Source organism: Trachypithecus francoisi, unplaced genomic scaffold (genome assembly GCF_009764315.1).
Source record: "Trachypithecus francoisi isolate TF-2019V2 unplaced genomic scaffold, Tfra_2.0 Lachesis_group14, whole genome shotgun sequence".
Classification (NCBI taxonomy): domain Eukaryota; kingdom Metazoa; phylum Chordata; class Mammalia; order Primates; family Cercopithecidae; genus Trachypithecus; species Trachypithecus francoisi.
In genome coordinates this window covers 45,173,802-45,201,640 of record NW_022681459.1, presented here as the reverse complement: position 1 = coordinate 45,201,640, position 27,839 = coordinate 45,173,802, and the positions used below count along the sequence as shown (strand labels likewise).

At 44.5% G+C, this 27,839-nt stretch overlaps 1 protein-coding gene across 6 annotated transcripts in view; it reads right to left on the bottom strand.

The window, feature by feature from the left end:
• Window positions 1-1,324: 1,324 nt before the first annotated feature.
• Window positions 1,325-27,839, bottom strand: part of SEZ6L (seizure related 6 homolog like) — a 218,526-nt gene continuing 192,011 nt past the window's right edge. For 2 of the 6 annotated variants that reach the window (XM_033233063.1, XM_033233065.1), the window contains 4 exons: window positions 19,827-20,021; window positions 9,509-9,623; window positions 7,099-7,201; window positions 1,337-4,651 (listed from right to left, as the gene is read on the bottom strand). In XM_033233063.1, coding sequence (XP_033088954.1) covers window positions 4,622-4,651; window positions 7,099-7,201; window positions 9,509-9,623; window positions 19,827-20,021 — 443 coding nt within the window. In that variant the 3' untranslated portion in view covers window positions 1,337-4,621. Of the gene's footprint in view, window positions 4,652-7,098; window positions 7,202-9,508; window positions 9,624-11,707; window positions 11,741-19,826; window positions 20,022-27,839 lie in introns of all 6 variants that reach the window. The other 4 variants (XM_033233061.1, XM_033233062.1, XM_033233064.1 and 1 more) reach the window with 4 other exon arrangements.

The window sequence follows — 27,839 nt, the reverse complement described above, 5'->3', positions numbered from 1 at the left end:
ACCCTCTTGGAATCTACAGGACCGAACCATAGAGCCATCAGCTACGAATGTGTGCTAAGAATGAAGCAGAAGGTGATTAAAGAATCATCAGGGGTGCCACTGCCACCATAGGCCCCAGAACCAAGGTGTTTTCTCCTCTGTTTCCAAGGGCAGGGCTTTGTCTCTGGTTTCAGCCAGGACAATCCCATCCAGTGCCTCAGGGGTGGACTGCTCTCTGAAGAAAGCTGTGTGAACAAGGAAGCTTGAAAGAGCTGTGGAGGTGATGCTGCCACCTCAGTGGGCCTTTAGGGCAGAGCATCAAACCAAAGAAGCTTATTCTCAAGTCTTGAGATCTAATGGAATTTGCCTTGCTAGGTTTTGTACTTGCTTGAAACCCGACACTCCTTTCTTATTTCTTTCTTATTGTTCTTTCTTATTATTCTCCTTCCTTATTTCTCCCTTTTGGTATAGCAATGTCTATCCTATGCCTGTCCCACCATTGTGTTTTGGAAGCACATAACTTGTGTGGGTTCACAGATGTACAGATAGAGAGCAGTTTGCCTCAGGATAAATCATGCCTTGGTTCTCACTCATACCTGATTTAAATGATATTTAGATGAGACTTTAGACCAGTCGATGGTGTTATGAGTTAAGACTTTGGAGGCTGTTGGAGTGCAGGAAACGTATTTTGCGTGCAAGAAGGACATACATTTTGGGGGTGCCAGGCGTGCAATGCTATAGACAGCTGTCTCTCCAAAATTCTTGTTAAAGCTCTAACCCCCAATGTGACCGTAGTTGGAGATAAGACCATTAGCAGGAAATTAAAGCTAAATAAGGTCATAAGCATTGGACCTCATTTGATAAGACTGTGGCTTTTTAAGAAGAGGAAGAGCTGCCTCTCCCTCTTTCTCTTCCTCTCCTCCCCTCCTTCCTGCCTTTTCCCTTCCCTCCACTGTGTGAAGACACAGCAAAAAGGTCATCTATAAGCCAGGAAGAGAGCTCTCACCAGGAACTGAATTGGCTGGTACCCTGATCTTGGGCTTCTCAGTCTCTAGAACTTTTAGAAACAGGTTTCTGTTGTTTAATCCATCTAGTCTGTGGTATTTTCTTTTGACAGGCTGAGCTGAGACAGGGAGGATGGTGGAACATCTGATGATGGCAGTGCCGTCAAACCCATCTTGTCCCAAACATCCCTTGAAGGTCCCAGAACCATTCCAGAGTGGGATGTCCTGTCTTAGCATCCAAAGTATCAGTAGGTGTTACCCCAACCCAATCCCCAGAAACTGGAAACATTCCATTTGGTGCCATCCTGAAGTGTCTGTAACAAAAATCCCACACACTTGAGTCTTTTTCATCGGTTTTATTAGCATCAATATATACAAAGTGGAAAATGACTTAATTTCATTATTTTAGCTTAGAAAGTTTGTTTTGCTTTTTATTCTGTTTGGCGATAAAATGGAAATGAAGATTTCCCAGGAGAAAGCCTACCTTTGGGGGTGCTGAACAACTCAAATAATATCTGACCTCAAATGACCCATCATGCCTAGTCAAGGACATAGGAAGGTCATGCCCTTTGGATTCACTCAAAGGGCATTTTTGCCTGAGGCCCATGCCTCAGCCTAAAGCTACCCACATATTTGCCAAATCACTACTTCTTACACAACCTTCCTGATTATGCAGATGCTTTGCTTCCTTCTGGGCTGTTTGGCAGTTTTCAAAGCTATCAGCCTGAGGTTCTATAGGCTCTCCAAGGGGTGAGCTTCAAAAGATCATAGTTAAAGCACATCTATGAAACTAACTAAGAATGGCCATCAGGTAGCGATCAGAATACTTATGTTAGCTAAATAATTCTTAAAAAAAAAAAAAAAAAAAGCAAAAAGCTGAGCTCCAAGCTAAAGAGGGTCGAGTGTGTGCATTTTTAAAGCACAGGGTGGTAGCTGACAGATACAGCTTATATGAATTAGCATGTAATACACGCCATCACATGCATTCTCTGAAGCTCACAATCTCTGTAAACGTATTTCCCCACTGTTTTAAAAACAAAGAGTGGCTTGTAGGAAGGCTCAGTCCATTCTCGAGTTTCTCAAGAGTGTATCCTATTCAAAAATATTTAATCCCAATGGGTTTTAATATTGATCTTATAAAAACAGACATATATGAACTGTAATGAGATGCCTTGCACATTTTTGGCACTATTGTTTTTTTACCTTTACATATTACAAATACACATTCAGATATTTTAAAAAGAAACATAGACACCAACCTGTCTTTTCAATCACACTGTACATCGTTGAGCTCGTATGATCCGTCTCTAGGCTAAAACAAACTTTTAAAACATGGTTACAGGTGCGGTACTACTAAGACAGAACTGAGACACTGGTCTCCTGAAAAAAACAACAATGACAGCAACAACAACAAAAAAAACAAAAAACCCAATGCCTTTTCTATCTTTCCAATAGCGAATAAGAACACCTGGGCTGTGGCCTGGCTAGTTTTGGGGATAGGGTTAGAATAAAGATTTATATTTTGTCAGTCTTTATAAAAGGCAAATGTTTAGTTTTCACATAACCATAATATGTTCTAAAATCAAATATTATTAACAGAGTTCTTCATTCCAGGTGATCCAGGGTTAGGGTTAGAATAAGCATCAAATAAAATGGATTGGGTTCTGCCTTTTAAGGAAAGATTACATTATTTTTGTTGTTATCTTTCTCCAAACATGACATTGTTCACTAATGGCCTGGAACACTTCTCTGGTTCTTGCATTAAATGGGGCTTTGGGTCCTGGAAAACAGCCTTTAGCTATTTCTTGCCATGGACCACACAAGCATGCCTTCAGGAGTATATATGCAAGATTCTTTTCTGGCAGAAGGAAAATATTCTGGTCTTAGACCCCAAGATTGAGGTCTGAGTTCCTGCTGGCAAGGAGAGTACATGTGTGCATAAAACCAACTTTCCCTATCTTGCTTAAGATGTTTTCAATGTAACCACCAAAACATAGACTCCCCACCATTCTCTCTACGCCTAGAAAGATCTTTTCTTGTTTGAAAACCAGCAGACTTGAAACAATTCCAGAGAGAATGGGAGGCACCAAAGAGAGTTCCAAATGCCACTGAGCCCGTGTGCCTGTCCAAGCCATTGACTGTCACCGGTCCCAGGAAAGTGAGTCTGCTTTACACATAGTATTTCTTCCATGCACCCACACCCTCCACCTTCTCTTTATTCCTGTATTTAGAAAATAATTTTTCAAAGAGTCACACATGCACCAGCCTCACTGGGTTGGGGGAAAACAGACCCTGATAAAACAGGAGGAATGCCCGTGTGATTAGATGCGGGGCTATGGAATCCTTTCTGGATGAAATTCCTCTCTGTCTTCATTGACGTTCACGTCAGATGATACAGGATTCCACTGGACGGTTTGCTGTGATTTAAAATCCCCTGCCCCTGTTCTCTGCAGCTCCTCAGTCAGCATTCACACCACCCCCCAACATTCAGACAGCTTCAGAGAATAGAAAAATAGATTCTTCTCACAGGACCTCCCGCCCCCTGAAATACTTGATGGCAAGTATATTCTGAAGATGACACCTTGTAGAGAATCAGTGCACTTGAGTCTCCTCTGTTTTGAGAGCTGAGAGATATTCCAGAACCCCAGGAGAAAACAGAGCTCACCCCTGGATTTCCAAACATAGCACCTCCTTTTTCCCATCACAAATCCTTGTCACTGTATGAGTGGGGCCGCCGGTGCCTTCTAAGCCTGTGTGTTTATTACCACAGCTTGAGAGTGGCTTGCTGAACATGGTGATCGATTCTGGTACTTGTAGCATAAATTACGTGCTCTTTCATCGTTGAAAGAGTGTCAAAGAACAGAACATTTTATTAACCCACTTCCCTTACCCAATGATCCCCCTCACCCAATTCTTCGTTGGAACTCTCAAACCTCTCATTTTTTCTCTGAAAAATTCCCTTTGGTCATTTATCACCTTTTTAGAAAGAAAACGTTTTCTTGTTTTGTCACTGTCCAACAAGGCCAGAGTGGTAAAAGACAAGGTTTATGTAACACCTTTGCTACCTTCAGAAGAACCGTGAGAGGGAGGGGATGTGGTAAAACCTTTCAGAAGTTGGTGGAATGGGAAGAGAGGACACGGAATTTGTTTTGGAGCACAGTTCCCCAAATGGGTTTAAGTACCCATGCTAAATTCCAACCCAAACTAAGCCAACAAGAAATACCCTTTTCCAACCTAATCTTGGGACTTAGATTTGTACTGAAAACACCATGGGCATGGTTCCCAAAGATGCATGCAATTTGATGCAGCCTTAGCATGGCATTGCTGATGGGAGAAACTCCATCTGTTGTTTTGTGTTTTTGCTGCTGCGATTTGCCACTTTGCAAGTCTTCCACCTGCCTTCAGAATTGAGGCTGTAACATGAGTTTTGCTGAGGCCGCAAAACATCCAAACCCACACCTATTTCACTTTTAAATATAATAAATACAGGGAAGAAAACAGTAAACCTTCAATAAAGAGTCTAAAGAAAAGACAGTCGACATTCTGGGGTTTCAATCAAATGCCACATGATCTCTGGATGAACGTCTCGAGGAGATTGTGGCTGAGTTCACAAGTCCCCTTCTCAAGTGTAGCTCTCTTTAGATAGAAACCTCATACTCTCTGGTTTCCTGCAAGAGAGAGAAGCACAGATTTGTCAAACCCTTGTGTGGTAGAGTGATATACATAGGGGGATGCAGTTCTTGGCACCTCCGTATGTCCATGCCCTTGGTCGTGACTTTGCAGTGCCCTCTCACTCTGACCCTGACTTGCTTTTGCCAATGGGTTATAAGGAAATGGGGTACAACAGCTGCTTGAAACATACTTGTATGTTTCTGCTCACATCCTGCCCATCTGTCATCACCATAAGCTAGGCGTTAGTTGCTGCAGGAAAATGGAAGACACACAAAGCAGAGCTGAGTCACCCAGCCATCAACCAGACAATGTCAGGATTACCACCCAGCTAAAACGCTGACCCACAGACTGATGAGCAAATGAATGCTTGTCGCATTAAGCCATTGAGTTCGGAGATGTTTGTTACTCAGCATTACTATAGCTCCAGGTCACTGATACACTCTACTAATAAGTATTCATAATGTCTAGTCTCTAAAATTCTTTATTTCAGTCTGACCTTTTCCCATGATTTCAAAGCAAGCTGCATAGAATGCAAAACAACATATGCCCTGATCTACCATTGCCATATGAAATGACTACAACATGTGGGTAGTTGGATTTCTTCAGTATTTATGGAGTGTGAGTAATGTATTCCAAGCCCCAGGAACAAGGAGCAAGGAGACAGAAGAAATCACAGGCTCAACCCTGGAAGTTGTCACTGTTACATACTTTAACAGAAGTCTCCAGCTCACATTCAGCCAACACAGATATGCAATCACATCTATGCTTCATGGTACATGGGGTGTGGTGGGCAGGCCTCAAGGTGGTCTCCATGATCCCCACCTCCTGGGGCTCATGCCTTTGTGTGGTCCCCTTCTTTTAAGGGTGGGTAGAGACTTGATTCTAACTAGGAGAATACGCAGGTGCTAGGATGTCACTTCCATGTTTGCATGACACAAGCTTGTGACTTCCATCTTGCAAGATGACTCTCTCTCTCTTGCTGACTTTGAAGAAGCCAGCTGCTATGTCATGAGATGCTCTATGGAGAGGCCCACATGGAAGAAACTGAGGGTGGCCCCTAGAAGACAGCTCAAAGAAATTGAGGCCCTCATTCTAACAACCTGCAAGGAACTGAATGCTGCCAACAACCATGTGAGTTTGGAAGTGGATCCTTCCCTGGTTGAGCCTCAGATGAGACTGCAGCCCAGTTGCTGTCTTGTTTGTAGCCTGTGAGTCATAAAGCAGGGGGTCCAGCTAAGCTGTGCCTGGCTTCCTGACTTATAGAAACTATGAGATAATAAATGTGTATTGTTAATTTAGGCCCCTAAGTTTGCAGTAATATTGTTACACATCAATAGATAACTAACACAGGAGATCAGAGGAAGTGGAGGTGAAGGAAGGTTAGTGGGACAAGAAACAAGTCAGGTTTATTCCCCCCAAACACTGGGAGATAGCTGCACATCGTTATACAGTGAATTTGAAGGATGATGATTTTGCAAAGTCATAACCAGCCTTTTGCTTTCTCGCATGTGCCCTGGACCTTTGCACATGCTCTCCCATCTGTCTGACATCCTCTTCAGCCCACTGTCCAAGCCCTAACCACTTCCCATGTCTCAGCTTTACTCTCACTTTCTCAATGATGCCTTGCCCAACTCCAAGTGTCCCCATTATACATTCTCCTAGCAACCCTGTTCAATTTTTTTCATAGTCCTTAAAAAGTATTATTTGTTGTAATCAAAATATTCATGGGCACATTGGATTGTCGGAGGTTCAAGGGAGGCAAGATAGCATAGCAATTAGGAGTGTCAGGTTGAATTTGCACCCTGGCTTCAGGCTGTGCATCCTGGCTGTGTGCCACCTTGGCCAAATTATTCTTTCCTCTCTCTGGACCTCAATGTCCTCATCAATCAATTAGAGATAACTGTGGAACGTATGGCAGAGAGCTGCAAGGATTCAAGGAGATTGTGCATTTAAAGTGCTCAGCACATGACATGTATTATTATTGATAATAGTAATTCACAAGACGGTAAGCTCATTAATGGTGGAACCTGTGTCTGTTTGGGTTCATGACTATGTTCCTAGCACCTAACACAGGGTCTGACACTCAAATGTGTAGGGATGTTTCACATGCCATTGAATAAAGGGTGGAGCCCAGTGGGATGTGTGGGAATACTGCATGTTGCCACCAGACCACTGGTGGTCTGCTGTCTCTGGGTCTTGGGTGCAGCCTCTTTTTTCTGTGGGTGTTCTGCTGACAGTAATCAGCCTCTTGGGCTCGTCCTCAGCACCAATCACTTGTAAAGAGAGCTGGGTTCTCCCAGCAGTTATCTCTTTAGGGCTCTTCATGGGGATAAGACAGGACCACTGGCTGTGCGCAATAGGAAATGAAATGTTTTGTCTTATTGTTGGTGAATTCAGAGCAAAGAGGGAGGGAACTGGAAAGAGACGAGAGAGATCAACTCACCCCTGTCTCATAAATGGGGTTGTCAAACTCGGTTTCCACGGTGATCTGGCTGTAGGGGTGGGAGTACATCAGAGGCAGGCGGAGATTGGAATAGTAGCGACATCTAGGGGAGAGAAAGGAGACAGAAGTTACTTCTCCCCAGCTAGGAGACACATTACAATATTGAACGGGAACAGTTGGTGCCACTTCCTGAGCAGCGGCACCTCTGTGAATGACAACGAGGATGTGTGCAAACAGCCTTTCGCAGGCGAGAATCCTACTGAGGTGAAAGCAGAAATCATAACTGCTCTCAAATTGCAACCCAGGCAGCGAGAACCAAAGCCTTGTGACCCCCTCTTACTAGGGAGGGGGCAGAGCTTGATTTGTTTTCTCCTGGAAGGTCACTCAAGTCCCTCTTGAATGCAAAGGGAAACAAGAATAAGGATGAGCATTTATTGAGCACCTACTGTATGCCATATTGCCCTAGATCAGCCTTCCTTGACCACCTATTTATTTATTTGTTTTGAGACAGGGTCTTGCTCTGTCATCCAGGTTGTAGTGCAGTGGTGTCATGTCGGCTCACTGCAACCTCTGCCTCCTGGGCTCAAGTGGTTCTTCTACCTGCATGCACCACCACATTTGGCTAATTTTTTGTTTTTTGTTTTTTTTTTAAGAGACGAGATCTCACTATATTGCCCATTGCCCAGGCTGGTCTCAAACTCCTGGGCCCAAGCAATCCTCCAGCCTTGGCCTCCCAAAGTGCTGGGATGATGGGGATAAACCACCATGCCTGGCCCATGACCACCTATTTAAAGGTGATTTCTCTGTTACTCACCACACCTAACCATTTCCTTCATTGTGTTTATCTTAGTGTGTTATAATTTATTTGTGTACTTACTCTACCCTGTCCCCAGTAGACTGTGGGCTCCATAAGGGCAGGGACGATTTATGTTAGGCATGTTCCTGCCTCAGAACCTTTGCACATGCTGTTTCCCTGCATGAAACCCTCCTCTTTCACATATCTGCATAGGTTTCTTTTGTTTTTGAAATGGAGTCTTGCTCTGTTGCCCAGGCTGGAGTGCAGTGTCACGATCTCGGCTCACTGCAATCTCCTCCTCCGAGGTTCAAGTGATTCTTCTCCCTCAGCCTCCCAAGTAGCTGGGATTACAGGCGCCCACAACCATGCCCAGGCGAATTGTATGTTTTATATTTTTAGTAGAGATGGGTTTCCACCATGTTGGCCAGGCTGGTCTCGAACTCCTGACCTCAAGTGATTCACCTGCCTTGGCCTCCCAAAGTCCTGGGATTACAGGTGTGAGCCATCATGCCTGGCCTGCATAGGTTTCTCATGATCACTTTCAAGTCCTTGCTCAAATGTCATTTCTCAGTGGGGCCTCCTCTAGCTACGTTATTTAAAAGTCAACCACCACTTCTATTCCAGAATTCTTGCCCCCTCCCAGCCTTCTCTTCCTGCACTTATCAGTTTTTAACACACATATTTTCTTTTTTTCTTTTTTTTGTTTGAGACGGAGTCTCACTCTGTCACCCAGGCTGGGGTGCAGTGGTGCGATCTCGGCTCACTGCAAGCTCCGCCTCCCGGGTTTACACCATTCTCCTGCCTCAGCCTCCGGAGTAGCTGGGACTACAGGCGCCCGCCACCTCGCCGGGCTAGTTTTTTGTATTTTTTTTAGTAGAGACAGGGTTTCACCGTGTTCGCCAGGATGGTCTCGATCTCCTGACCTCGTGATCCGCCCGTCTCGGCCTCCCAAAGTGCTGGGATTACAGGCTTGAGCCACCGCGCCCGGCTAACACACATATTTTCTTACATACTTTGCTTATTGTCTATCTTTCCCTGTTAGAACTTGAACCCCAGGAGAGCAAATATTTCCTTCTTTTTTTTTTTTTTTTCCACAAATGATGTTTCTAGTACCCAGAAAACTGCCTGGCACCTAGTAGGTGCTCAACAACAGTGAATGTGAATGAATGAGTGGCTATTCTGGGACATGGTTTAGTATCTTCCTTCTGCATCCAATGCAAGTTTCTATGACCCCTCAAGCCCTGGGACAGTGTCTGATATACAACAGATTGCCAATACATATTTGTTGAATAAATGAGTGAATGCATGAGTGAGTGATGGAAGGAACGAATCAACATGTCTGGCAATATGTCATATCTACGTCCTCCACTAAACCATAACCTCCTTGAGGGCAGGAATAGTATTTGTCTTACTTGCTTGGAGGCTTCATAATTGCCCAGTGTAAATATTTATCCCACAGAATTGGGCTGAATCTGGGCATCTCTGCGATCACACAAATGCCACTATGCCCGAGCTACAGGTGGAGACCTTGAGGCTCAGAGAGGTGAACCGTCCAGTTCCTGTGAGTGCTGGTGGCTGAGTGCTTGGCAGTCGTCTCCCCCATCAGCTCCCTACCTTGTGATGTAAATGTAGGCTCCTCCCAGCAGTAAGGAGATGATGAGGACCGGGATGAAGATAGCCAGGGCCATGTTCCCCCCTTCCAGCGACGTCTCTGCTGCCGCTTCTGCTACTGAACACAGGAGCCAGTGAGGTCCTCATTTCCCAGGTATCTGACTCCCAGTGAGTGCCCACCTGCCCAGTTCTCCACCCTTTGGAGAGGGCTTTCCAAGGTCTAAGGCTCTGTAAGGGCCTTAGACCTTGGAGGGCCATCTATAAAGACTAGAGGAAATGGTGCTGGTCCTTTGCAAGGGGTCCCAGACTCATCCTTGGGTGGGTTGGCCATAAGAGCTACAGAAAATTACACTGTTTGAAACCCGATCGTACCATTCCCATTTTTGGGGGGCTACAGTTAAAATCTGGTTAAAGTCCAATTCACAGGAAGACTAGGAGAAAATCCCAAATTCAGTAACCAGGAAAGCAGATTTGCTGGACATTCCATGGAGTGGAGAAGAGAAACAGGAATGGGTCTGGACCCCAGATGCAGGAGTGGTGGGCGAATCTGGGTTTGTGTGTGTCGTTGAGTTGAACAGTGCTGGTGGTTTCTAAGGGATTCTCAGACCTGGTGCTCACCTGTGGAGCGGGGAGCTTGTTGCATGCAGACTGGCGGGCCCCTCCTAGACCTTTTGAGTCCCACTCTCCACTCCAGGAGTGGGCTCTGAGCATTGGGGACAGCTCTCCGTCCTGCATACCCCAAAGACACCCCAACTCTGAAGGCCCGGTTTTGATTCCCAGAGGCTACCCTTGCATATTCCCTGGCTGCTCTCTCAGCTTCCCATTATTTGTGGCAATTGCAAGAACTATAACAGCTGCTGCAGGGGCCTGGGGCAGAGGGCTGCTTTCCCAGCATAGCTTGAAGGCGGATCCTCCATCCCTTCTAGAAACTTGGCCTCCAGGTTTCCTCTGCCATTCTCCACGGTCACATCTAATAGAGCTTGGCTGTACACCAATCTATAACCCATTAACCACCACTTTATGGGGTCTGAAAAATCAATCCTAATACCCACAATAAATGCATGAGCACACAACGTTACGATGGCTCTCATAAGCTCCGAGCAACCCCAGCCCTTTGAGACGTTCTCATGGTTCATTGGTCAGCAAAAGGCAGAAAAAGGATACTCTGAATGGAGACTAACACGAAGTGCCCTCTATTTTCCAAGTGGAGTGTCTAATTCATGCTCCTTCACTTATATTTGAGCCCTGGTTCCACCCGCTTGGATTCAAGTGTTGTCTGTTATAAGGAACAGTCACTAGTGAAATGTAATTTACATAGCCCCAGATTCTAAGTGAACTCATTGTTGTCAGAAAGCTAAAGATGGCTCCAGGAATAATCAAAACTGCTTGATTGGGTAAAAACACTTTTTTTTTTTTTTTTAAAGAAACAATATATTACAGTATATATTTTAAAATATATATACTATAATATACTGTATTTATATTTACATGTATATACAGTAATATATTACAGTATATATTTGACATCACAGCCCCAGTGAGTGGTTTTGTACCGAATTCAATAGCGGTGACATAGAACGCTGGACATTTTACACACGGGAGGGGTTGGAAAGGGAAGGAACCACAAAATGAAAACAAAACTGAAATAAAATCCTGGATAGATTTTAACATCTGCTCCTCATGAATAAGTCTCAGTTGGGAATTTCTAATAAAAGGAGAGCTGAAGTAAGGGGACATGGGAGAAGGGGTGGGTATGTTGAGGGGAAAAAAGACTCAGGGAAAAATGGACCATTGAATGCTTCCAGGGCAAACTCTTCTCTCTGGAAACCAGGGGAGGACTCTCAGCACGGAAGGTGACACGTCACTGGATTTAGTTCCCTTTCTAGAATGGCATCATGAAAAGTTTCACAATTGGGTTATGCCTTTCTCAGGCTTATGGGCTCTGAGCTTTCCTTATCTCATTGCTGTTACCATGTAGAGAACAGCTGTCAAATCCCTTTCAGGTTACTCGTAGGATCCTGACTTGCAAATCCCATAATTTTTTTTCCCTTACAATATTATTTTAAAATTATCTTTGGCAGTGTGAAGGTAGAAGTTATTTTTTTTTTAAGTGTCTAAATAAAGATATTCAAAGACCTGCCCTTGTTTTGTGTGCTATTAGTTTGATTTATTAAACTTTTTTTTTTTCATTCTGGAACTCACCTTCTAAAGCATGTTCAAAACTGTCTTGATTAACTGAAAGAGAAATCAGGAAGCATTGGTCAATGTAAAGTGAATTCACTTCATTTGCATGAAATGAGGCCAAAAAATTAGATGCAAAAGCCCATGCCATGCTTTAGTGAAGTTAGTGTTATGTTTTGACTTGTCTTGGGCCACTATAATCAGTGAACGTGCCTGGGGACTCTTCACTTCCTAAGTTCCCAAGAGAAGATGAGATAGACAAGACCCAATGTCAACAACAGTGATAGTGAATAATTACTGAACACTCACCGCGTGTCCAAAACTGTGCCAAGAACTCTATATACATTTGCTCATTTAACCCTCACGACAATCTTGTTAGGTCAACGCTATTGTCATCCCCATTTTACAGATGAGCAAACAGAGGTTCAGAGAAGCGAAGCGACTTCTCTGACATCACACAGCTTCTCAGTGATGGAGGCAGGATTTCCATCTGGGCTGCTCAAGCGCTCTGGTTTCTGCTGTCAATCATGTGGTTAGGGTCTTTTCATCATTTTCACGTGGGGCAAAGCACGAATGGATTGCGAGGCCCAAGACCTTTATACAAAATCCAGCCAGAGATGGAACTGTTTTCCTGTTTGGAAGACTATCTATGTACACCTCTCTAATTTCATTTTTATTCCTTTTTATTTGATGAGGCTTTGTATCCCATGTGAAACTATTTTTTTTTTTTTTTTTTTTTTTTGAGACGGAATCTCGCTCTGTCGCCCAGGCTGGAGTGCAGTGGCGCACAGTCTCTGCTGACTGCAGAAACTATTTTTAATCATTTATATTTTCTGTAAAACTTCTCTGGAGATTCAAGATGATGGGGACTGGCACCCCATCTTTGTCATCAGTCATCGTGGTAGCTGAGCACAAAAAAATACCAACAAGGATGGATGTTTATTACAGGAATGCAAAACCCCAGCGTGAAGGACTTTGATGAAAAAATTGCAGCATTAGGGGATAGGAGAGAGTGGCCACCAAAGGCTCAGCTATACTCATGTCTCCAATCCCATGACATCCTAATCCATGCCTTGGTTAAAGTCACTCTCTGGTTTACGCCATCATCACACCATGACAACAAAACCAGCTGAAAAGCTAGCTGGCTAACTAAGTGCACACATCTCTGCAGCTTTGGCATCAAGAAAATGGAAAGATTGAAGCAGATGGTCCCGCCCCAAGATGTGAGTTGCACCGCGGCTGAGTGGGAGTGCGTGAATGTCCATGGAATCCTAGAACTGGGAGGAGGCATTGACTCTTGTGTCCCTTGGAGCCCTGTGCTCATGGACCGCAGGGGGCATGTTAAATGCAGATTCCTGGGCCATTCCTGGGACTTGCCAGGGCAGTATTCTCAGGGGTGGACCTCTGCAGGTCTCACCAATGCCCCAGCAGTTCTGATGCATCCAGTGGGCTCACTGGCTCCTCTTTAGAAACTCTGATCTGGGCTCCCCCAGTTAGTTCACAAAAAGGGAAACCAAGGTCAGAGAGGGAGGGGGAGCTCACTCAAGGTCACACAGGTGGTCCACAGCAGAACCGGGCTGGAGCCTGGGGGGGCCACGTCCCGGTCAGGTGGCCTCCCATTGGCATTGAGCTGCTTCCCCTCCTGCAGACCACAATGTCATGCATCCCAGTTTCTTTTTCTGAAGAGGAAGTGATTTATCATTTCCTTACAGAGTTGGTGGTGGGACGGATCTCAGGAGTGGAAATGGGGAGGGAAGAAAGGTGCAGAGGTCTCCCCAGAGCCTTTTCTGCTAGCAATTCCATCACAGTTGTGGGAGAAAGCAGTGAGCTGGTGCACCTTGTGGGGCTTCTAGGGATACTAGCCCATAGAAAAGAGAGGTTTCAGGGATCATCTGCAAAATGGAGCCTCTTTTTATCTTTTCCTGTTTTTTTTTTTTTTTTTCTTTGTTTTTGGTCATTTGTGTGTGTGTGTGTGTATATATATATATATATATTTTTTTTTTTTACAGAGTCTTGCTCTGTCACCCAGGCTGGAGTGCAGTGGTGCGATCTCAGCTCACAACAACCTCAGACTCCTGGTTTCAAGCAATTCTCCTACTTCAGTCTCCAAGTAGCTGGGATTACAGGTGCACACTACCATGCCCGGCTACATTTGTGTATATTCTGATGGTAGTTTTATTTTCCTACCAGTTTGGTAGCATTTAAAAAAAAAATTGAAAACATACAGTGCTGGTGAGGATGTGGAGAAATGGACATTATTACATGTCGTTGGTGAGCGTGGATTGCTCCAATTGCGGGCAACGATTTGGTGACATCCAGGACAACTCTCAGTATCCACAGGCCTTTGCCCACACCATCAATCCTGCTTTGAGGAATCTGTCCTGAAGGATGAAAAGTGCCAGCATCCAAGGATTCATGGGCAAGAATGTTTTTGCAAAACAAAACAAACAAAAAACTGGAAGAGAACTGATGTCTCCATCAACAGAGGAAGGGCTGAATGCACTGGGGAACAGGCAAAGTGTGGAATGATGGGTGGCAATTAAAAAAAAACACATGGCGCTACATTTGTAATAAGTAAAACACAGAGTACAGCATGATATGGACCCCCCTTCCTTTTTTTTCTTTTGATACAGGGTCTTGCTCCCTTTCCCAGGCTGGAGTGCAGTGGTGCAGTCATGGCTCATTGCAGCCTCAACCTCCTGGGCTCAAGCAATACTCCTGCCTCAGCTTCCCATGTAGTTGGGACTACAGGAGCGTGTCACCGTGCCCGGCTAATTTTTTTGATTTTTTTGTAGAGATGAGGTCCCACTATTTTGCCTAGGCTGGTCTCAAACTCCCAGGCTTAAGTGATCTTCCCCACTTGGCTCCCAAAGTACTGGGATTACAGGTGTAAGCTACCACACCCAGGCTTTTTTTTTTTTTTTTTCTATAAAACAAAACAAACATCCCTCTCTCTTTCCAAGTATTTCTACGTGTACAAGCCTAGGGAAAGGTGTGACACTGGAAATTCAGGTGATCAGCACTGCCTTCCACAGAAGAAAGAAAGGGATGGAGGAGAGAGGAAAACTCTGCTCCTTCCATTTGAAACTCTGATTTCTTCTACTTGTTCCATGAGATACCTTTGTAATTAAACCAAGAAGAATTTAAAAAGCCACGTGGCAGATACAAACACGTTGTCCAGGCCAGAGTGGCCCTTTTCATGGTTTTCTTATCTTGGTTTTTTTTTTTTTCTTTGAGACAGAGGTCCCCCGGGCTGGAGTGCAGTGGCGCAACCTCCGCTCACTGCAAGCTCTGCCTCCCAGATTCACGCCATTCTCCTGCCTCAGCCTCCTAAGTAGCTGGGACTACATGCACCCGCCACCACACCCGGCTAATTTTTTTAATTTTTAGTAGAGACGGGGTTTCACTGTGTTAGCCAGTATGGTCTCGATCTCCTGACCTCGTGATCCACCCGCCTCCTCCTCTCAAAGTGCTGGGATTACAGGCTGAGCCACCGCGCCCACCCAAGGTTCATTAAAAAACAAATCCTGCTGTTTTCTCCCCTGCAGAAAACTCATCAACAATGTCAAATTAACTTCAATTAATGCCCATATGACAGTTACAGGGTTTACAGGCAATCTTTACTCAGTAATTTCCCCGTACTTAAGCTCTACAAAGCAGGTTTCCCGTACTATCAAAAATAAATTCAGGCCGGGCGCAGTGGCTCACGCCTGTAATCCCAGCACTTTGGGAGGTTGAGGCGGGTGGATCACGAGGTCAGGAGATTGACACTATCCTGGCTAACAGGGTGAAACCCCGTCTCTACTAAAAATACAAAAAATTAGCCGGCCGTGGTGGCGGGCGCCTGTAGTCCCAGATACTCGGGAGGCTGAGGCAGGAGAATGGCGTGAATCCGGGAGGCGGAGCTTGCAGTGAGCCGAGATCGCGCCACTGCACTCCAGCCTGGGCGACAGAGCGAGACTCCGTCTAAAAAAAAAAAAAAAAAAAAAAAAAGCCGGGCGCGGTGGCTCAAGCCTGTAATCCCAGCACTTTGGGAGGCCGAGACGAGCGGATCACGAGGTCAAGAGATCGAGACCATCCTGGCTAACACGGTGAAACCCCGTCTCTACTAAAAAATAAAATAAAAAAAAACTAGCCGGGCGAAGTGGCGGGCGCCTGTAGTCCCAGCTACTCAGGAGGCTGAGGGAGGAGAATGGCGTAAACCCGGGAGGCGGAGCTTGCAGGGAGCTGAGATCCAACCACTGCACTCCAGCCTGGGCAACAGAGCGAGACTCCGTCTCAAAAAAAAAAAAAAAAAAAAAAAACCCAGAACTGCTTATATAAGTCATTGTCACTCATGTGATGAGCCCCTGCTTGATACCCGTTAAGATTAAATTGCATCCCTTATGCTAGTGTTTCCCATACTTGGCCGGCTGATGACACAATTCACCTGTGTGGTTAAACTGGTCCCTGGGTCCTTGTTCAGACCCAGTGAATCAGAATCTCAGTGGAAAGGGCTCAGGACTCCGTTTATGTTTGCACTAAATGTTTGGAAATCACGGCCTTAAATGGTTCTCAAATTCAAAGTGCATTTGAGAGCTTGTTAAAATGTTTATTCCAGGCCTGCCTCTCAATGATTTTGGTTTGGGAGATCTGGGGTAGATTTGGGAATGTGTGAACACACCTAGGTTTCCATGCTGCGGTGATTGGCTGGTTGGGGGTCTTTCTTAGTAGCCCTGAAGGTGGGAAATTTACAGTCACGAGATGCGGGTTCAAGTCCTAGCTTTGTCTTGTACTAGCTGTGTGACTTTGGGAAAGTCACTTAACTTCTCTGAGCTTCTCCTTCTACATCTGTAAAACAGGTAAGATGACTCACCTATCTTAGTGGTCATAAGACTTAAATGAGGTGATTCAGGGGATTTTTTTTTTTAGGTAGATAAAATTCACATAACATAAAATTAACCATTTTAAAATGTTAACAATTCAGGGGCATTTAGCACATCCACAATGTTGCACAACCATGACCTCTGTCTAGTTCCGAAACGTGTTCATCATCTCCAAAACAAGCCCCATACTCATTAAGCAGTCCCTAGACAACCACGACTCTGCTTTCTGTCTCTATGGATTTACCCATTCTAGATGTTTCCTATAAACAGAATCCTAAAACATGTGACCTTTTGTGTCTGGCTTCCTTCACTTAACATAATGGCTTTGAGGTTCATCTTTGTTGTGGCATGTGTCAATATTTTTTCTGGCTGAATAATATTCCCTTTTTTCTGCCACACTTTTGTTTATCCATTCATCAGTTGAGGGGCATTTCGGCTGTTTCCATCTTGTGGCTATTGTGAATAGTGCTGCTATAAACATTCATAGACAGTGTTTGTTTAAACACCTGTTTTCACTTCTTTTGGAAATATACCTCAGAGTGGACAAACTAGCTGGGAAAGCAGTTTTAAGTCTCAGAGCTGGGGTTCATGAATAAGGCATTTGGGGATCCACTGGAGTTACGGGCTCCCAAGTAGAGACATAAAACTTCATGCTTCTGTTCCTTCTGGAGGGCAAATTCAGTGCCTTTTGCCTGATTCTTAAAGGGGCATTAATGCAATAAAGTTTAAGATCCACTGGCCTAAAACACTGAACATATTTCCGTTACTATTACTGACTGTGCACTTCAAAGATCCAGATAAACGAATCCAAATTTTACTCAGTGTGTTACAACTTAATTTTAGTGATGAGTGTTCAATGGATTCTAAGATGCAATTTTCTCACTTCACCATCTGGGAGGTCGGGTCGAGGCTAAAAGCAATAGTGTGTAATAATAACTGCCACCAGGTGGCGCTCATGATTCGCCGTGTGCACAAACGTGGGGCGTAAGAGTGTCAGGGTTTGCAGAATGCCAGGCAGCACCCTGGGAGATCACCTCGTAGGCAGTGGGAGAACACTCCTAACCCATGGGAACTAATTGGTTGTGAGAAGGCGGTGCAAGAGGTGGGGAATAATTAAGCAGTGTTCTCTAAGCAGGGGTCAAAAGCAGGCAGAGGTCGGACGTGGTAATCCCAGTACTTTGGGAGGCCGAGGTGGGAGGATCGCTTAAGGCCAGGAGTAGAGACCAGCCTGGGCAACATAGCGAGATCCCCATCTCTACAAAAGTAAAAAAATTTAGCTGGGCATGGTGGCGTGTACTTGTGGTTCCAGCCACTCGGGAGGCTGAAGTGGGAGGATTGCTTGAGCCCAGGAGATTGAGGCTGCAGTGAGTCATGATCACGCCACTGCATTCCAGCCTGTGCAACAGAGCAAGACCCTGTTTCCAAACAAACAAACAAACAAACGAAAACAAACAAACAAACAAACAAACAAATAAACAAAAACCAGGCTGGTTCACAGGGCTGGGACTAGGGCAAGGCGAGAGGCGTCTAGGGCGAGAAATGTACGGAGACTCTTTTTTACAGGCTGTTCTATGGGACACTTGGTCACCTCCTTACATTTTTCGCCTCAGGCACCTCTCTTGCCTCAACCTCGTCCCAGCCCTGCCTCAATGTAACTGCAAGCCCCTCGTATCAAAGACTTTAGTTCGTTATGGACATTCCTACTGAATTCTGCATCCCTGATGCTTTAATGGGACAGGAGCAATATATACATATATAGATATATGTACACATATGTATGTATATGTATACATATACATGTATGTATGTAAATGTATATATATTTTAGTACAGAATGACATTCAACAGGAGCAATATTGAGTGGAAAAATAGGATGTTGAAGACCTGGAGTAAAAAATGATTCTACAGCTGGGTGTGGTGGCTCATACCTGCAATCCCAGCTACTCAGAGGCAGAGGAGGGAGGATCGCTGAGGTCAGGAGTTCTAGGCCAGCCTGGGCAACATAGCAAGACCCTGTCTCTACAAAAAAATTTAGTAATAATTTAGAAAACCAAAAGTGCCAGACTTTGAAGGTAGGGAACTTTTAAATACATTGGAACCAGTTTATTTTGCTTGCATTTTGTTTGTTTGTTTGAGACAGAGTCTCAGTCTGTTACTCAGGCTGGAGTGTAGTAGCGTGATCACAGCTCATTTTAACCTCTGTCTCCTGGGCTCAAGTGATCCTCCCACCGTAGCCTCCCAAGTAGCTGGGACTACAGGCACATGTCACCACGTCAGGTTAATTTTTGTATTATTATATTATTATTTTGTAGAAATGGTTTACCATGTTACCCCAGGTTGGTCTTGAACTCCTGGGCTCAAGCAATCCTCCCACCTCAACTTCCCAAAATGCTGGGATTACAGGTGTGAGCCACTGCGCCTGGGCTGCTTATATTTTCATTTCAACATTTTCATAATTGTGATATATGATAAAAAGCTTAACGCTTAAAGACCTATTTATTTATTTATTTACTTATTTATTTTTATTTTTAGATAGAATCTCACTGTGTCATTCCAGGCTGGAGTGCAGTGGCATGATCTCAGCTCACTGCAACCTTCGCCGCCCGTTCAAGTGATTCTCCTGCCTCAGCCTCCCGAGTAACTTCAGGCATGCACCACTATGCCAAGCTAATTTTTTGTATTTTTAGTAGAGATGGGGTTTCACCATGTTGGCCAGGCTGGTCTTGAACTCCTGACCTCAAGTGATCTGCCTGCCTTGGCCTCCCAAAGTGTTGGGATTACAGGCGTGAGCCACTGTGCCTGGCCAAAAGCTCCTTTATTAAGTAAAAATAAAAATTCTAAGCCAGGAGAAGACATTGTGTCATAGTGTAATTGGCAGCATTTTGTTTTTTCTTTTTTAGTGGTGCAAAAAGTAATGGTGACATCTTAGATTTAATGAAGTACAGTAGCTCAGCTTTTTATTATTTTAAAATTTAATTTTTTTGAGATAGAGTCTTGCTATGTCCAGGCTGGAGTGCAATGGCATGATCAAGGCTCACTGCAACCTTGACCTCCTAGGCTCAGGTGATCCTCCCATCTCAGCCTCCCGAGTAGCTGGGACTACAGGTGTGTGCCCAACTACTTTTTTTTTTTTATAGAGATGGGGGTCTCACTATGTTCCCTAGGCTGGTCTCGAACTCCTAGTCCAACTTTTTAGAGCAAGTTCAGAACTCCTGTGAGCCAATCCTGACGTCTCCAGGCCCCGTGGACCCTGTGTGGTGCGTAGGTTTCTTTACCTTTACACACGGGCAGGGGCCCGTTCCAGTGGGATGGCTGTCCCAGGATGCAGCGGATGGTCACTTCGCCCATGAGCTCAAAGCCTTCGTAACACATGAAAGTGAGGGACTCTCCTGGCAGGTAGAGTCGCTTGTACAGGATTTGGTATCCATTTTCAGGCAGCCCTGGGTTGTCACATGCCAGGGACTCCTCCGCTGAAATGCAAGCCAGAAGGAGCTCTGATGAGATGATACACATCTTTGGGGAGTCCTGCTCAGAACCTGTGTGATCTAGCTTTGGTCAGCCTTGCCAGCATCCTCTGTCTGCATCACCACCTCGCGTCAGACTGTTTTCTATTTCTCAAACTCTCCTTTCTGTCTTTCACCTCTGGGCACAGACTACCTATGGGCAAGGTAGAATGAAGTTGGCTGTGGAATCAAGGTTAAAATATGAGTTCTGGCCGGGCACAGTGGCTCAAGCCTGTAATCCCAGCACTTTGGGAGGCCGAGACGGGTGGATCACAAGGTCAGCAGATCGAGACCATCCTGGCTAACATGGTGAAACCCCGTCTCTACTAAAAAATACAAAAAACTAGCTGGGCGAGGTGGCGGGTGCCTGTAGTCCCAGCCACTCGGGAGGCTGAGGCAGGAGAATGGTGTGAACCCGGGAGGCGGAGCTTGCAGTGAGCCGAGATCCGGCCACTGCACTCCAGCCTGGGCGACAGAGCGAGACTCCGTCTCAAAGAAAAAAAAAAAAAATACGAGTTCTGTTACTTATTAGCTGTGCGATCGCCAGCAAGTGGCATAACGTTTCTGATCCTTAGTTTCACCATTAGCATAATGATGATCAAAGTATTATCTATCTTATAGGCATTTGGAGGACTAAAATAGATAAATAAAGAAATGCTTAAGATGTTTTTGGCATGTCATAGCTGCTTAGTAAATGATGGACAGTGAGGGTGTTTAATTATGAAGTCTTCTCCTTGCTTTTCACCTGACACCTAACCTGTGCATCCATCATGACTAGGTCTTGTCTTTCAACACTCAGTCTTCATTTCTCCTTCTCCAGGAAGCCTTCCTTGATGCCTCTTACCATCAACTGAGTCGTCAGTCTTCTTAGTTTTTCCAGCACTGCATGCACTGTATTGTACTGAATTATTTATCTGTTTCACTGGAGATGAGCCTGTCAGAGCAAGCTTGAAGCTCAGGGCCTGGGATTTAGTAGGAATGCAATAAAAGGCCCCAACTATTAAAAATAAGCCCACACTGCCATCTGGTGACTACTCTCTTCAGCTGCAGACACAAAGCCCCCGGTAGCCTAAGACACCCAGGCTGGAGTGCAGTGGTGCAACCCTGGCTCACTGCAGCGTCAACCTCCCAGGGTCAAGCAATTCCCCTGCTTAAGCCTTCTGAGTAGCTGGGACTAAGGGTGTGTCCGGCCACATTTGTCTTTTTTTTTTTTTTTTTTTTAGTAGAGACAGCGCCTTGCTATGCCTCCCAAACTGGTCTCAAACTCCTGGGCTCAAACAATCCTCCTGCCTCAGCCACCCAAGATGCTGGGATCACAGTATTTATTGGAGAGTTGAACCTGCAGGTTTAACCCATTTCAGGCCCCAAGTGAAATCTAGTCCTTTTTCAGCACCTGGATGGAATGGACAGCTAGCAAATTGCTTCACACACAGGACTACAAATCCTAAAACATTATAAACTTTATTATTTAAAAAATTTTAAATTGTAGTAAAATCCACATAACATAAAACTGACCATCTTAACCATTTTAAGTGCACGGTCCAGTAGGTTAGTGTACTTTTACATTCTTGGGCAACTTATGTCCAGAACTCTTTTCATCTTGCGAATCTTACACTCTATATGCATTAAACAACTTATCCCTAGTCCCTGGTATCCCCCCCATTCTACTTTCTGTCTCTATGAAGTTGACAGCTCTAGTTGTCGCTTGTAAGTGGGATCAAATCGTATTTGCCTTCTGGGACTGGCTTTTTTCACTTAGCGTAATGTCCTCAAAGTTCATCTAGGTTGTAAGATGTGTCAAAAATTTTCTTCCTTTTCAAGGCTGACTAATATTCCATTGTAGGCAGGTGCCACATTTTGATTTTTGTTCATCCATCGATGGACACTTGGGTAGCTTCCCCTTTTGGCTACTCTGAACAATACTGCTATGAACATGGGTGTACATGTTAAGCTGTGCCCAGATTTCTGACCCATAGAAACTGTCAGATAATAAACATGTGTTGTTTGAAGCATCTTATTTTGCAAGATGAATCTCAAGCATCCCTTCAAGACCCAGATTGCTACCCAAAGGCAGGTGGGAACTCTGTCTTATCACCATCATAACTTAGAATCTTTTCTGGCACCTCTTTCTCAGGCTTAAAACTCGTATTATGCTCATACCCAGTACAATGCCTGGTTCACAGAAAGCATTCCTTTATTTACTCAAATAATGTTTATTGAGCAATTACTACGTGCCAACAACATAAGTAGTACTGAGGACACAGAGGTGAATAAAACAGATACAATCCCTGGTCCTATGGTACTTGTGGTTCAAGGCACACAGTACAATATAGGTCCCAGCTAGAACCCTTTTCTCTGTGAACATGACTTACATCTGGGCTCTACTTAGCTTGAGCAGTGTCAACTAAAACAATAGTTACCGAGCTTTCACAAATTAGGAGATTTCAAATAATAACTTAGATTTCTGGATTCTTCTGAAACATTAGAAGATTGGGCAATACTGGGTTCACATAGTTACATGGCAATGACTGGCTGGAGTTGAGAACTGGCTTTCCCTGTTAGACCAGGAATATTCTTTACTTTGGCCCCAATCTCTGCCACTCCCTATTGCCTGGCCTTGTAGGCATTTAAATGTATCACTTTTCCCATGAAAAGATCAATGAATCAATTGATGAGTATGCTTTAGTCACAGTAATCACCACACATGAAGAATCAGGGCTTTGATCTCCTCCAGTGGGTAGATGGGTAGGAATCTGGCTTCTACTCTTGAGGTTGAAGGGTTTTCCTTTATATGTCAATAGCAGTCTTCACTGGAGCTTATGAACTGTTTCCTTCCCACCCTTGAAATCTAGCCCAGAAGTCAGCCTGTGGAAAGAGACTTTCCAGGTCACTGTGCAGCTGGAGTTGCGTCTTGGATGACACCATAGATAGCTCTGGCGAGCACCCATGCATTTATTCAGAAAATATCTCATGAGTGCTTACTTCATGCCCAGCAATGCATCCAGCAATGGGGTAAGGAGGTGAATCAGACACCATTCCTGCCCTCTAAAGCTCATGGTCTGCATGCTCTAAGGGGCCAAGCAAATGTGTAAATGGACAATGTAATTAAAAATGGCAGGTGCCATAGAAGAGAGAAACTCAGAAGACCCTGGCTGGCTGGAGAAGACCGCTAATGCAGCCAAGGGAAGGGGCTGTTGGAATAGTTGAGCGAGAGAGGCAGAGATGCTGAATGTACTTCCCTTTCCACAAGATTCCCAGAGATGAGGCAATAAGTGGTTCAGCTGACACTTGGCCAAGGCTAATCCTTCCACTAATTGAAGGTCATTTGTATACTTGAAGTTTACCCCCGGCATTGCAGAGCAGGATGGATATGCAGCCAATGCTTCTGTGTCTGAGCCCAGAGTCAAATCACAAAGCCTTGCTTAGATCAATCATGGGGCTCGCTCCAAGGCAGCACTCTATTATGTGTTCATGGACGAGACCTAAAAGGGCTGGCAAGGGATCATTAACCCTGCAGAGCGTGCCTTGGGGATGGGCTGTAGGAAGGGAGAATTTTATGTTTATTTTCACAGCCTGTGCTTTGTTGTATTTTTTTTTTTAATGCAGGGTGGGTCTGCATTATTTTACAATAAACATAGATGGTATAATGAATGTTTATACATTATAAACCCAGTGCCATTCATGTTCTAATGATTCCTCTGAAAATATCCTTAGGAAGTCTTTGGTCCTCAACCCAGCTGAGCTCACTGCTGCATCCTTGGCAGCCTGGTACAGGATAGGAGCCCAATAAATGTTTCTTGAAAGACCTCACATGGTTTCATTTAAAGGCAAATTGCAGAGTAGAAGCGCTTGGGCTCAAGTGTCCAAGGGCTCAGGATTCAGATCCTAGTTGTACGTCTGTGAGCACAACTGACCTCTCTGAGCCTCAATTTCCTCTCTGAGCCTCAATTTCCTCATCTTGAAAATGGGCCATCTCATGGCGTTTTTATGAGAATTAAATAAGCTCATGCACATGAGATGGGCAGCATATAGTGAGCACCCAATACACACTGATTATTTTTATGACTTTTATAACTCTTGTCATATTTTCATACCAATTGTACTGTTGTTGACTTAATACGTATATATACACATATATATGTGTGTGTATATATATATATGGAGAGAGAGAGAAAAAGAGAGATGGAGTCTCACTCTGTCACTCAAGATGTAGTGCAGTGGCATGATCTCAGCTCACTGCAACCTCAGCCTTCTGGGTCCAAGCGATTTTCCTGCCTCTGCCTCCTGAGTAGCTGGGACTACAGTCATGTGCCACCACGCCTAGCTAATTTTTTTTTTTTTTTTTGTATTTTTAGTACAGACAGGGTTCCACCATTTTGGCCAGGCTGGTCTCGAACTCTTGACCTCAAGTGATCCATCCACCGCAGCCTCCCAAAGTGCTGGGATTACAGGCGTGAGCCACCACACCTGTCCTCTTTAATATATTTTTGTAAATTTCTATTGACTTGTTTTTCTATTTAGATTGCACTATATAATTTAGCCTCACTCTAAATAATAATAGTCTTATAATCAGAGGCTTCACATGTCAGTTTTAATTTTTCTAATTTTCTAAGCCAAACGACTCACAAAAAGTTCATCAGGACACTGTTTAAAGCCGCGTGAGTACTCCCGTAACGTATCTAATACTCCTACTCCTTGGGAAATGCAGCCCGGTGCACTACACTTTATAGTTTTTGAACTCCTAGAGTCCAGAATACACTCTCCGATTTTTTTGTTTTTGTTTTTTTTAGACTGTAGACTCTGTTCCTCCAACATTCCATCCCTGTGCTAGGAGCTGGGTATGAAGTAGTGAATTAGAGAATCATGGTTTCTGTTCTCCCAGAACTCAGTCGAGTGGGGAACAGAGAACAGTTATCGGGTCATTGCAACCCAGTGTGATCTCAATTGTGCTGGGGAAAGCGCAGAGGAGAAGCCTCACTTTCCCTCCCCCTGGTGGGGGAGGCTTTTTCTTGTTGACATTGGTGGCTCCTTTCAGAGAACACAAATCCCTATTGTATTACCTGCAGTGCAGCAAAATGACCAGCAGGTGGCAGTAGCAACACAAAAGAATTCCCCCATGAACCTTTCCCTGGAATTTTTCTTTGATAAATTAACAGATTAATTAATACAACACATATTTATTGGACACCTTCTGTGTGCCAGGCATTGTATGCGCTGGGCATACAATGATGAGCAAGGTGAACATGGTGCCTTCCTTCGAGTAACTTAACACTAATTCAATCCTCTATGTATTCCACAAGTATCTCCTGGTACCAAATCAGTGCTAAACACTGTCCTCGCCCTGGGGAGGTAGAGGGTGGATAAAGTATAAATCATTAGACCTGGATTTGTAAAGGAGGATATTGACAGCTGACCTAGGAGCAGGACCCCCAGGCTAAGTTGCTAGAGTGGCCTTGGGTTATCCTGTGCCCTGGCTCTGCCCCCTACGGTATTTTAATTTAATTAGTCACCCAGAGGATTCTTTTTAAAACTCTCCAGGCGATTTTAAAGTTTGGCAAGGGCTCAGCACCACTGCTTTGGTATCCTGGCATGGTTAACATATTAACTCATCATTTAATTAATTTCCAAAATATTTGCACAACCATTCTGTATTAGATGATTTGCATATATTATTTCTAATCCTCCTGCAAAGTCCTTGAAGGTAATAACATTCATGACCAAAACAGCCAACATTTACAATATTTACTGAGTGCATTCTCTGAGCCAGATTCCATTCTGAGTGTTTTATATCTATGAACTCATTTAGTTATCACAACAACCATAAGACACAGATGTTATATCTTCATTCCTAATTCATTTTATTTTTATTTTTGAGACAGGGTCTCACTCTTTCACCCAGGCTGGAGTGCAGTGGCATGAACACAGCTCATTTCAGCCTTGACCTCCCTCTCAAGTGATCCTCCCACTTTAGCCTACCGAGTAGCTGGGAACACTGGTGTGCACCACCATGCCTGGCTAATTTAAATTTTTTTTATGAAGACAGGGTCCCGAGGACCCTGAGGTTACCAAGGCTGGTCTTGGACTCCTGGCCTCAAGTGATCCTCCTGTCTCGTTCTTTCAAGGTGCTGAGATTACGGGTGTGAGCCATCATGCCTGGTCATCATCCCCATTTTATATCCAAGGCAAATGGAGCACAGAACTGTTGGGTAACAAGTCAAAGGTCACAGGCTAATTAGTGGTATAAATAAGACTCAAATCCAGGTGGTCCAAATCCGGTCTTAACCACTGCACCATGCAACCATTTTACAGATGAGAAAACTGAGGCTCAGGTAGAACTCACTGGTGAAAATTCCCCTCAAACAGGAAGTGGCTGAGCTGCGAATTGAGCTGAGGATTCTCTAGCTTTCAAGTCAGCTTGATTCGATTTTGACCCAGTCCTCAGTAAGAGTTTGAAAACAATGTCATATGGAATTTTTCCCCAGCAGGAACCAGCTCTTGGAAGGCATTTGTGTGTATCTTCAGTGCCTAGAAGATGGCAGAAGAGTGAAAGGAATAGGAGCTTGAATTTGAAACTGGAAGCCTGTGTCTGCTGCACCACTTTGAGTGAGTTGCTTATGTCTCCGGACCCCATTTTTCCTGCCCATAAACAGGCTGGATCTTAGCTGATACATGGCTGAGCAGTGACATGTTGTCACACTTTGAAATAAGATCATCTAAGGCAGGTTTTCTCAACTTAGGGTTTACATTTGGAATGGATAATTCTTTGTGGTGGGGGCTGTCCTGGGCACTGGAGGATATTGAACAGCATCCCGGACCCTGATCTGCTAGAAGCCGGTAGCACCCCTCTTCCTTGACAAGTTGTGACAACTCATAATTTCTCTAGAAATTGTATTGACACATATCCCCTGGGAAGCAAAATCGCCTCTGGTTGAAAACCACTGGTCGAATGTTTTAAACAACTCGGGTTGCAACTGGTGTAACTCCAGCCGTTCTCTCCCAGGAATGCAAATGAATTGGACCGATGGCCTTATAGATCTAATCACCAACCTATCCTCATTTCTATTTTCTTTTTCCATTTTCCTCTCTCTTTAACAATAGGAGAAAATGTACATTTCTGGAGCACATTTGAACAAAATGCTCGAAAGCAATCCCCTAGTAATAGTTACAAATGGTTTGCAATATACCCTACAAGTAGTGGAGCTTAGAAACAGAGTGGTGATTAGCAGCCAATGTTAACTGAAGACTTGCTATGTGCCAGGCACACCATTCATTAAAAGACTTTATATTTATGATTGTCTTGTTCATGTTTCAATCTTTCTGATGAGAAAGCTGGCTTGCATAAAGTCTTGGTGCTTGTAAGAGGCAGGGCTGGGGTACAAACCTAGACGTGCTGGTTTTGAGTGCTGTCCATGTAATGGTTCTGCTCTAACAAAAGGCCCTTCTTTTACCCAAATCCCCTAGGTTATCACGGGTTTCTCTGAGAGACCGCTTTCCCAGAGACAGAGATCTCTAAATGAGGACGGGCACTCAGCTAACACTGGACATGCTGGTCAAGATGTGGCCACAGGAGACGGCTCAACAGTAGAAGTTCCTACCGTGGCCACAGTCTGGCCACAGCACCTGTGGGCTCTGTCCGGGCTGGGAAATCCCTACGTCTCGTATCCCAGGTGTTCTGGGCTCAGGGCTGTGATGAACGAGGGCCTTCCCGGGGAATCGCTGTCTTTTAAGCAAGCTGAGTGACTCCTGGAGAGCCACCCATAAAACCCTCGCTGGATTTGTCAGATT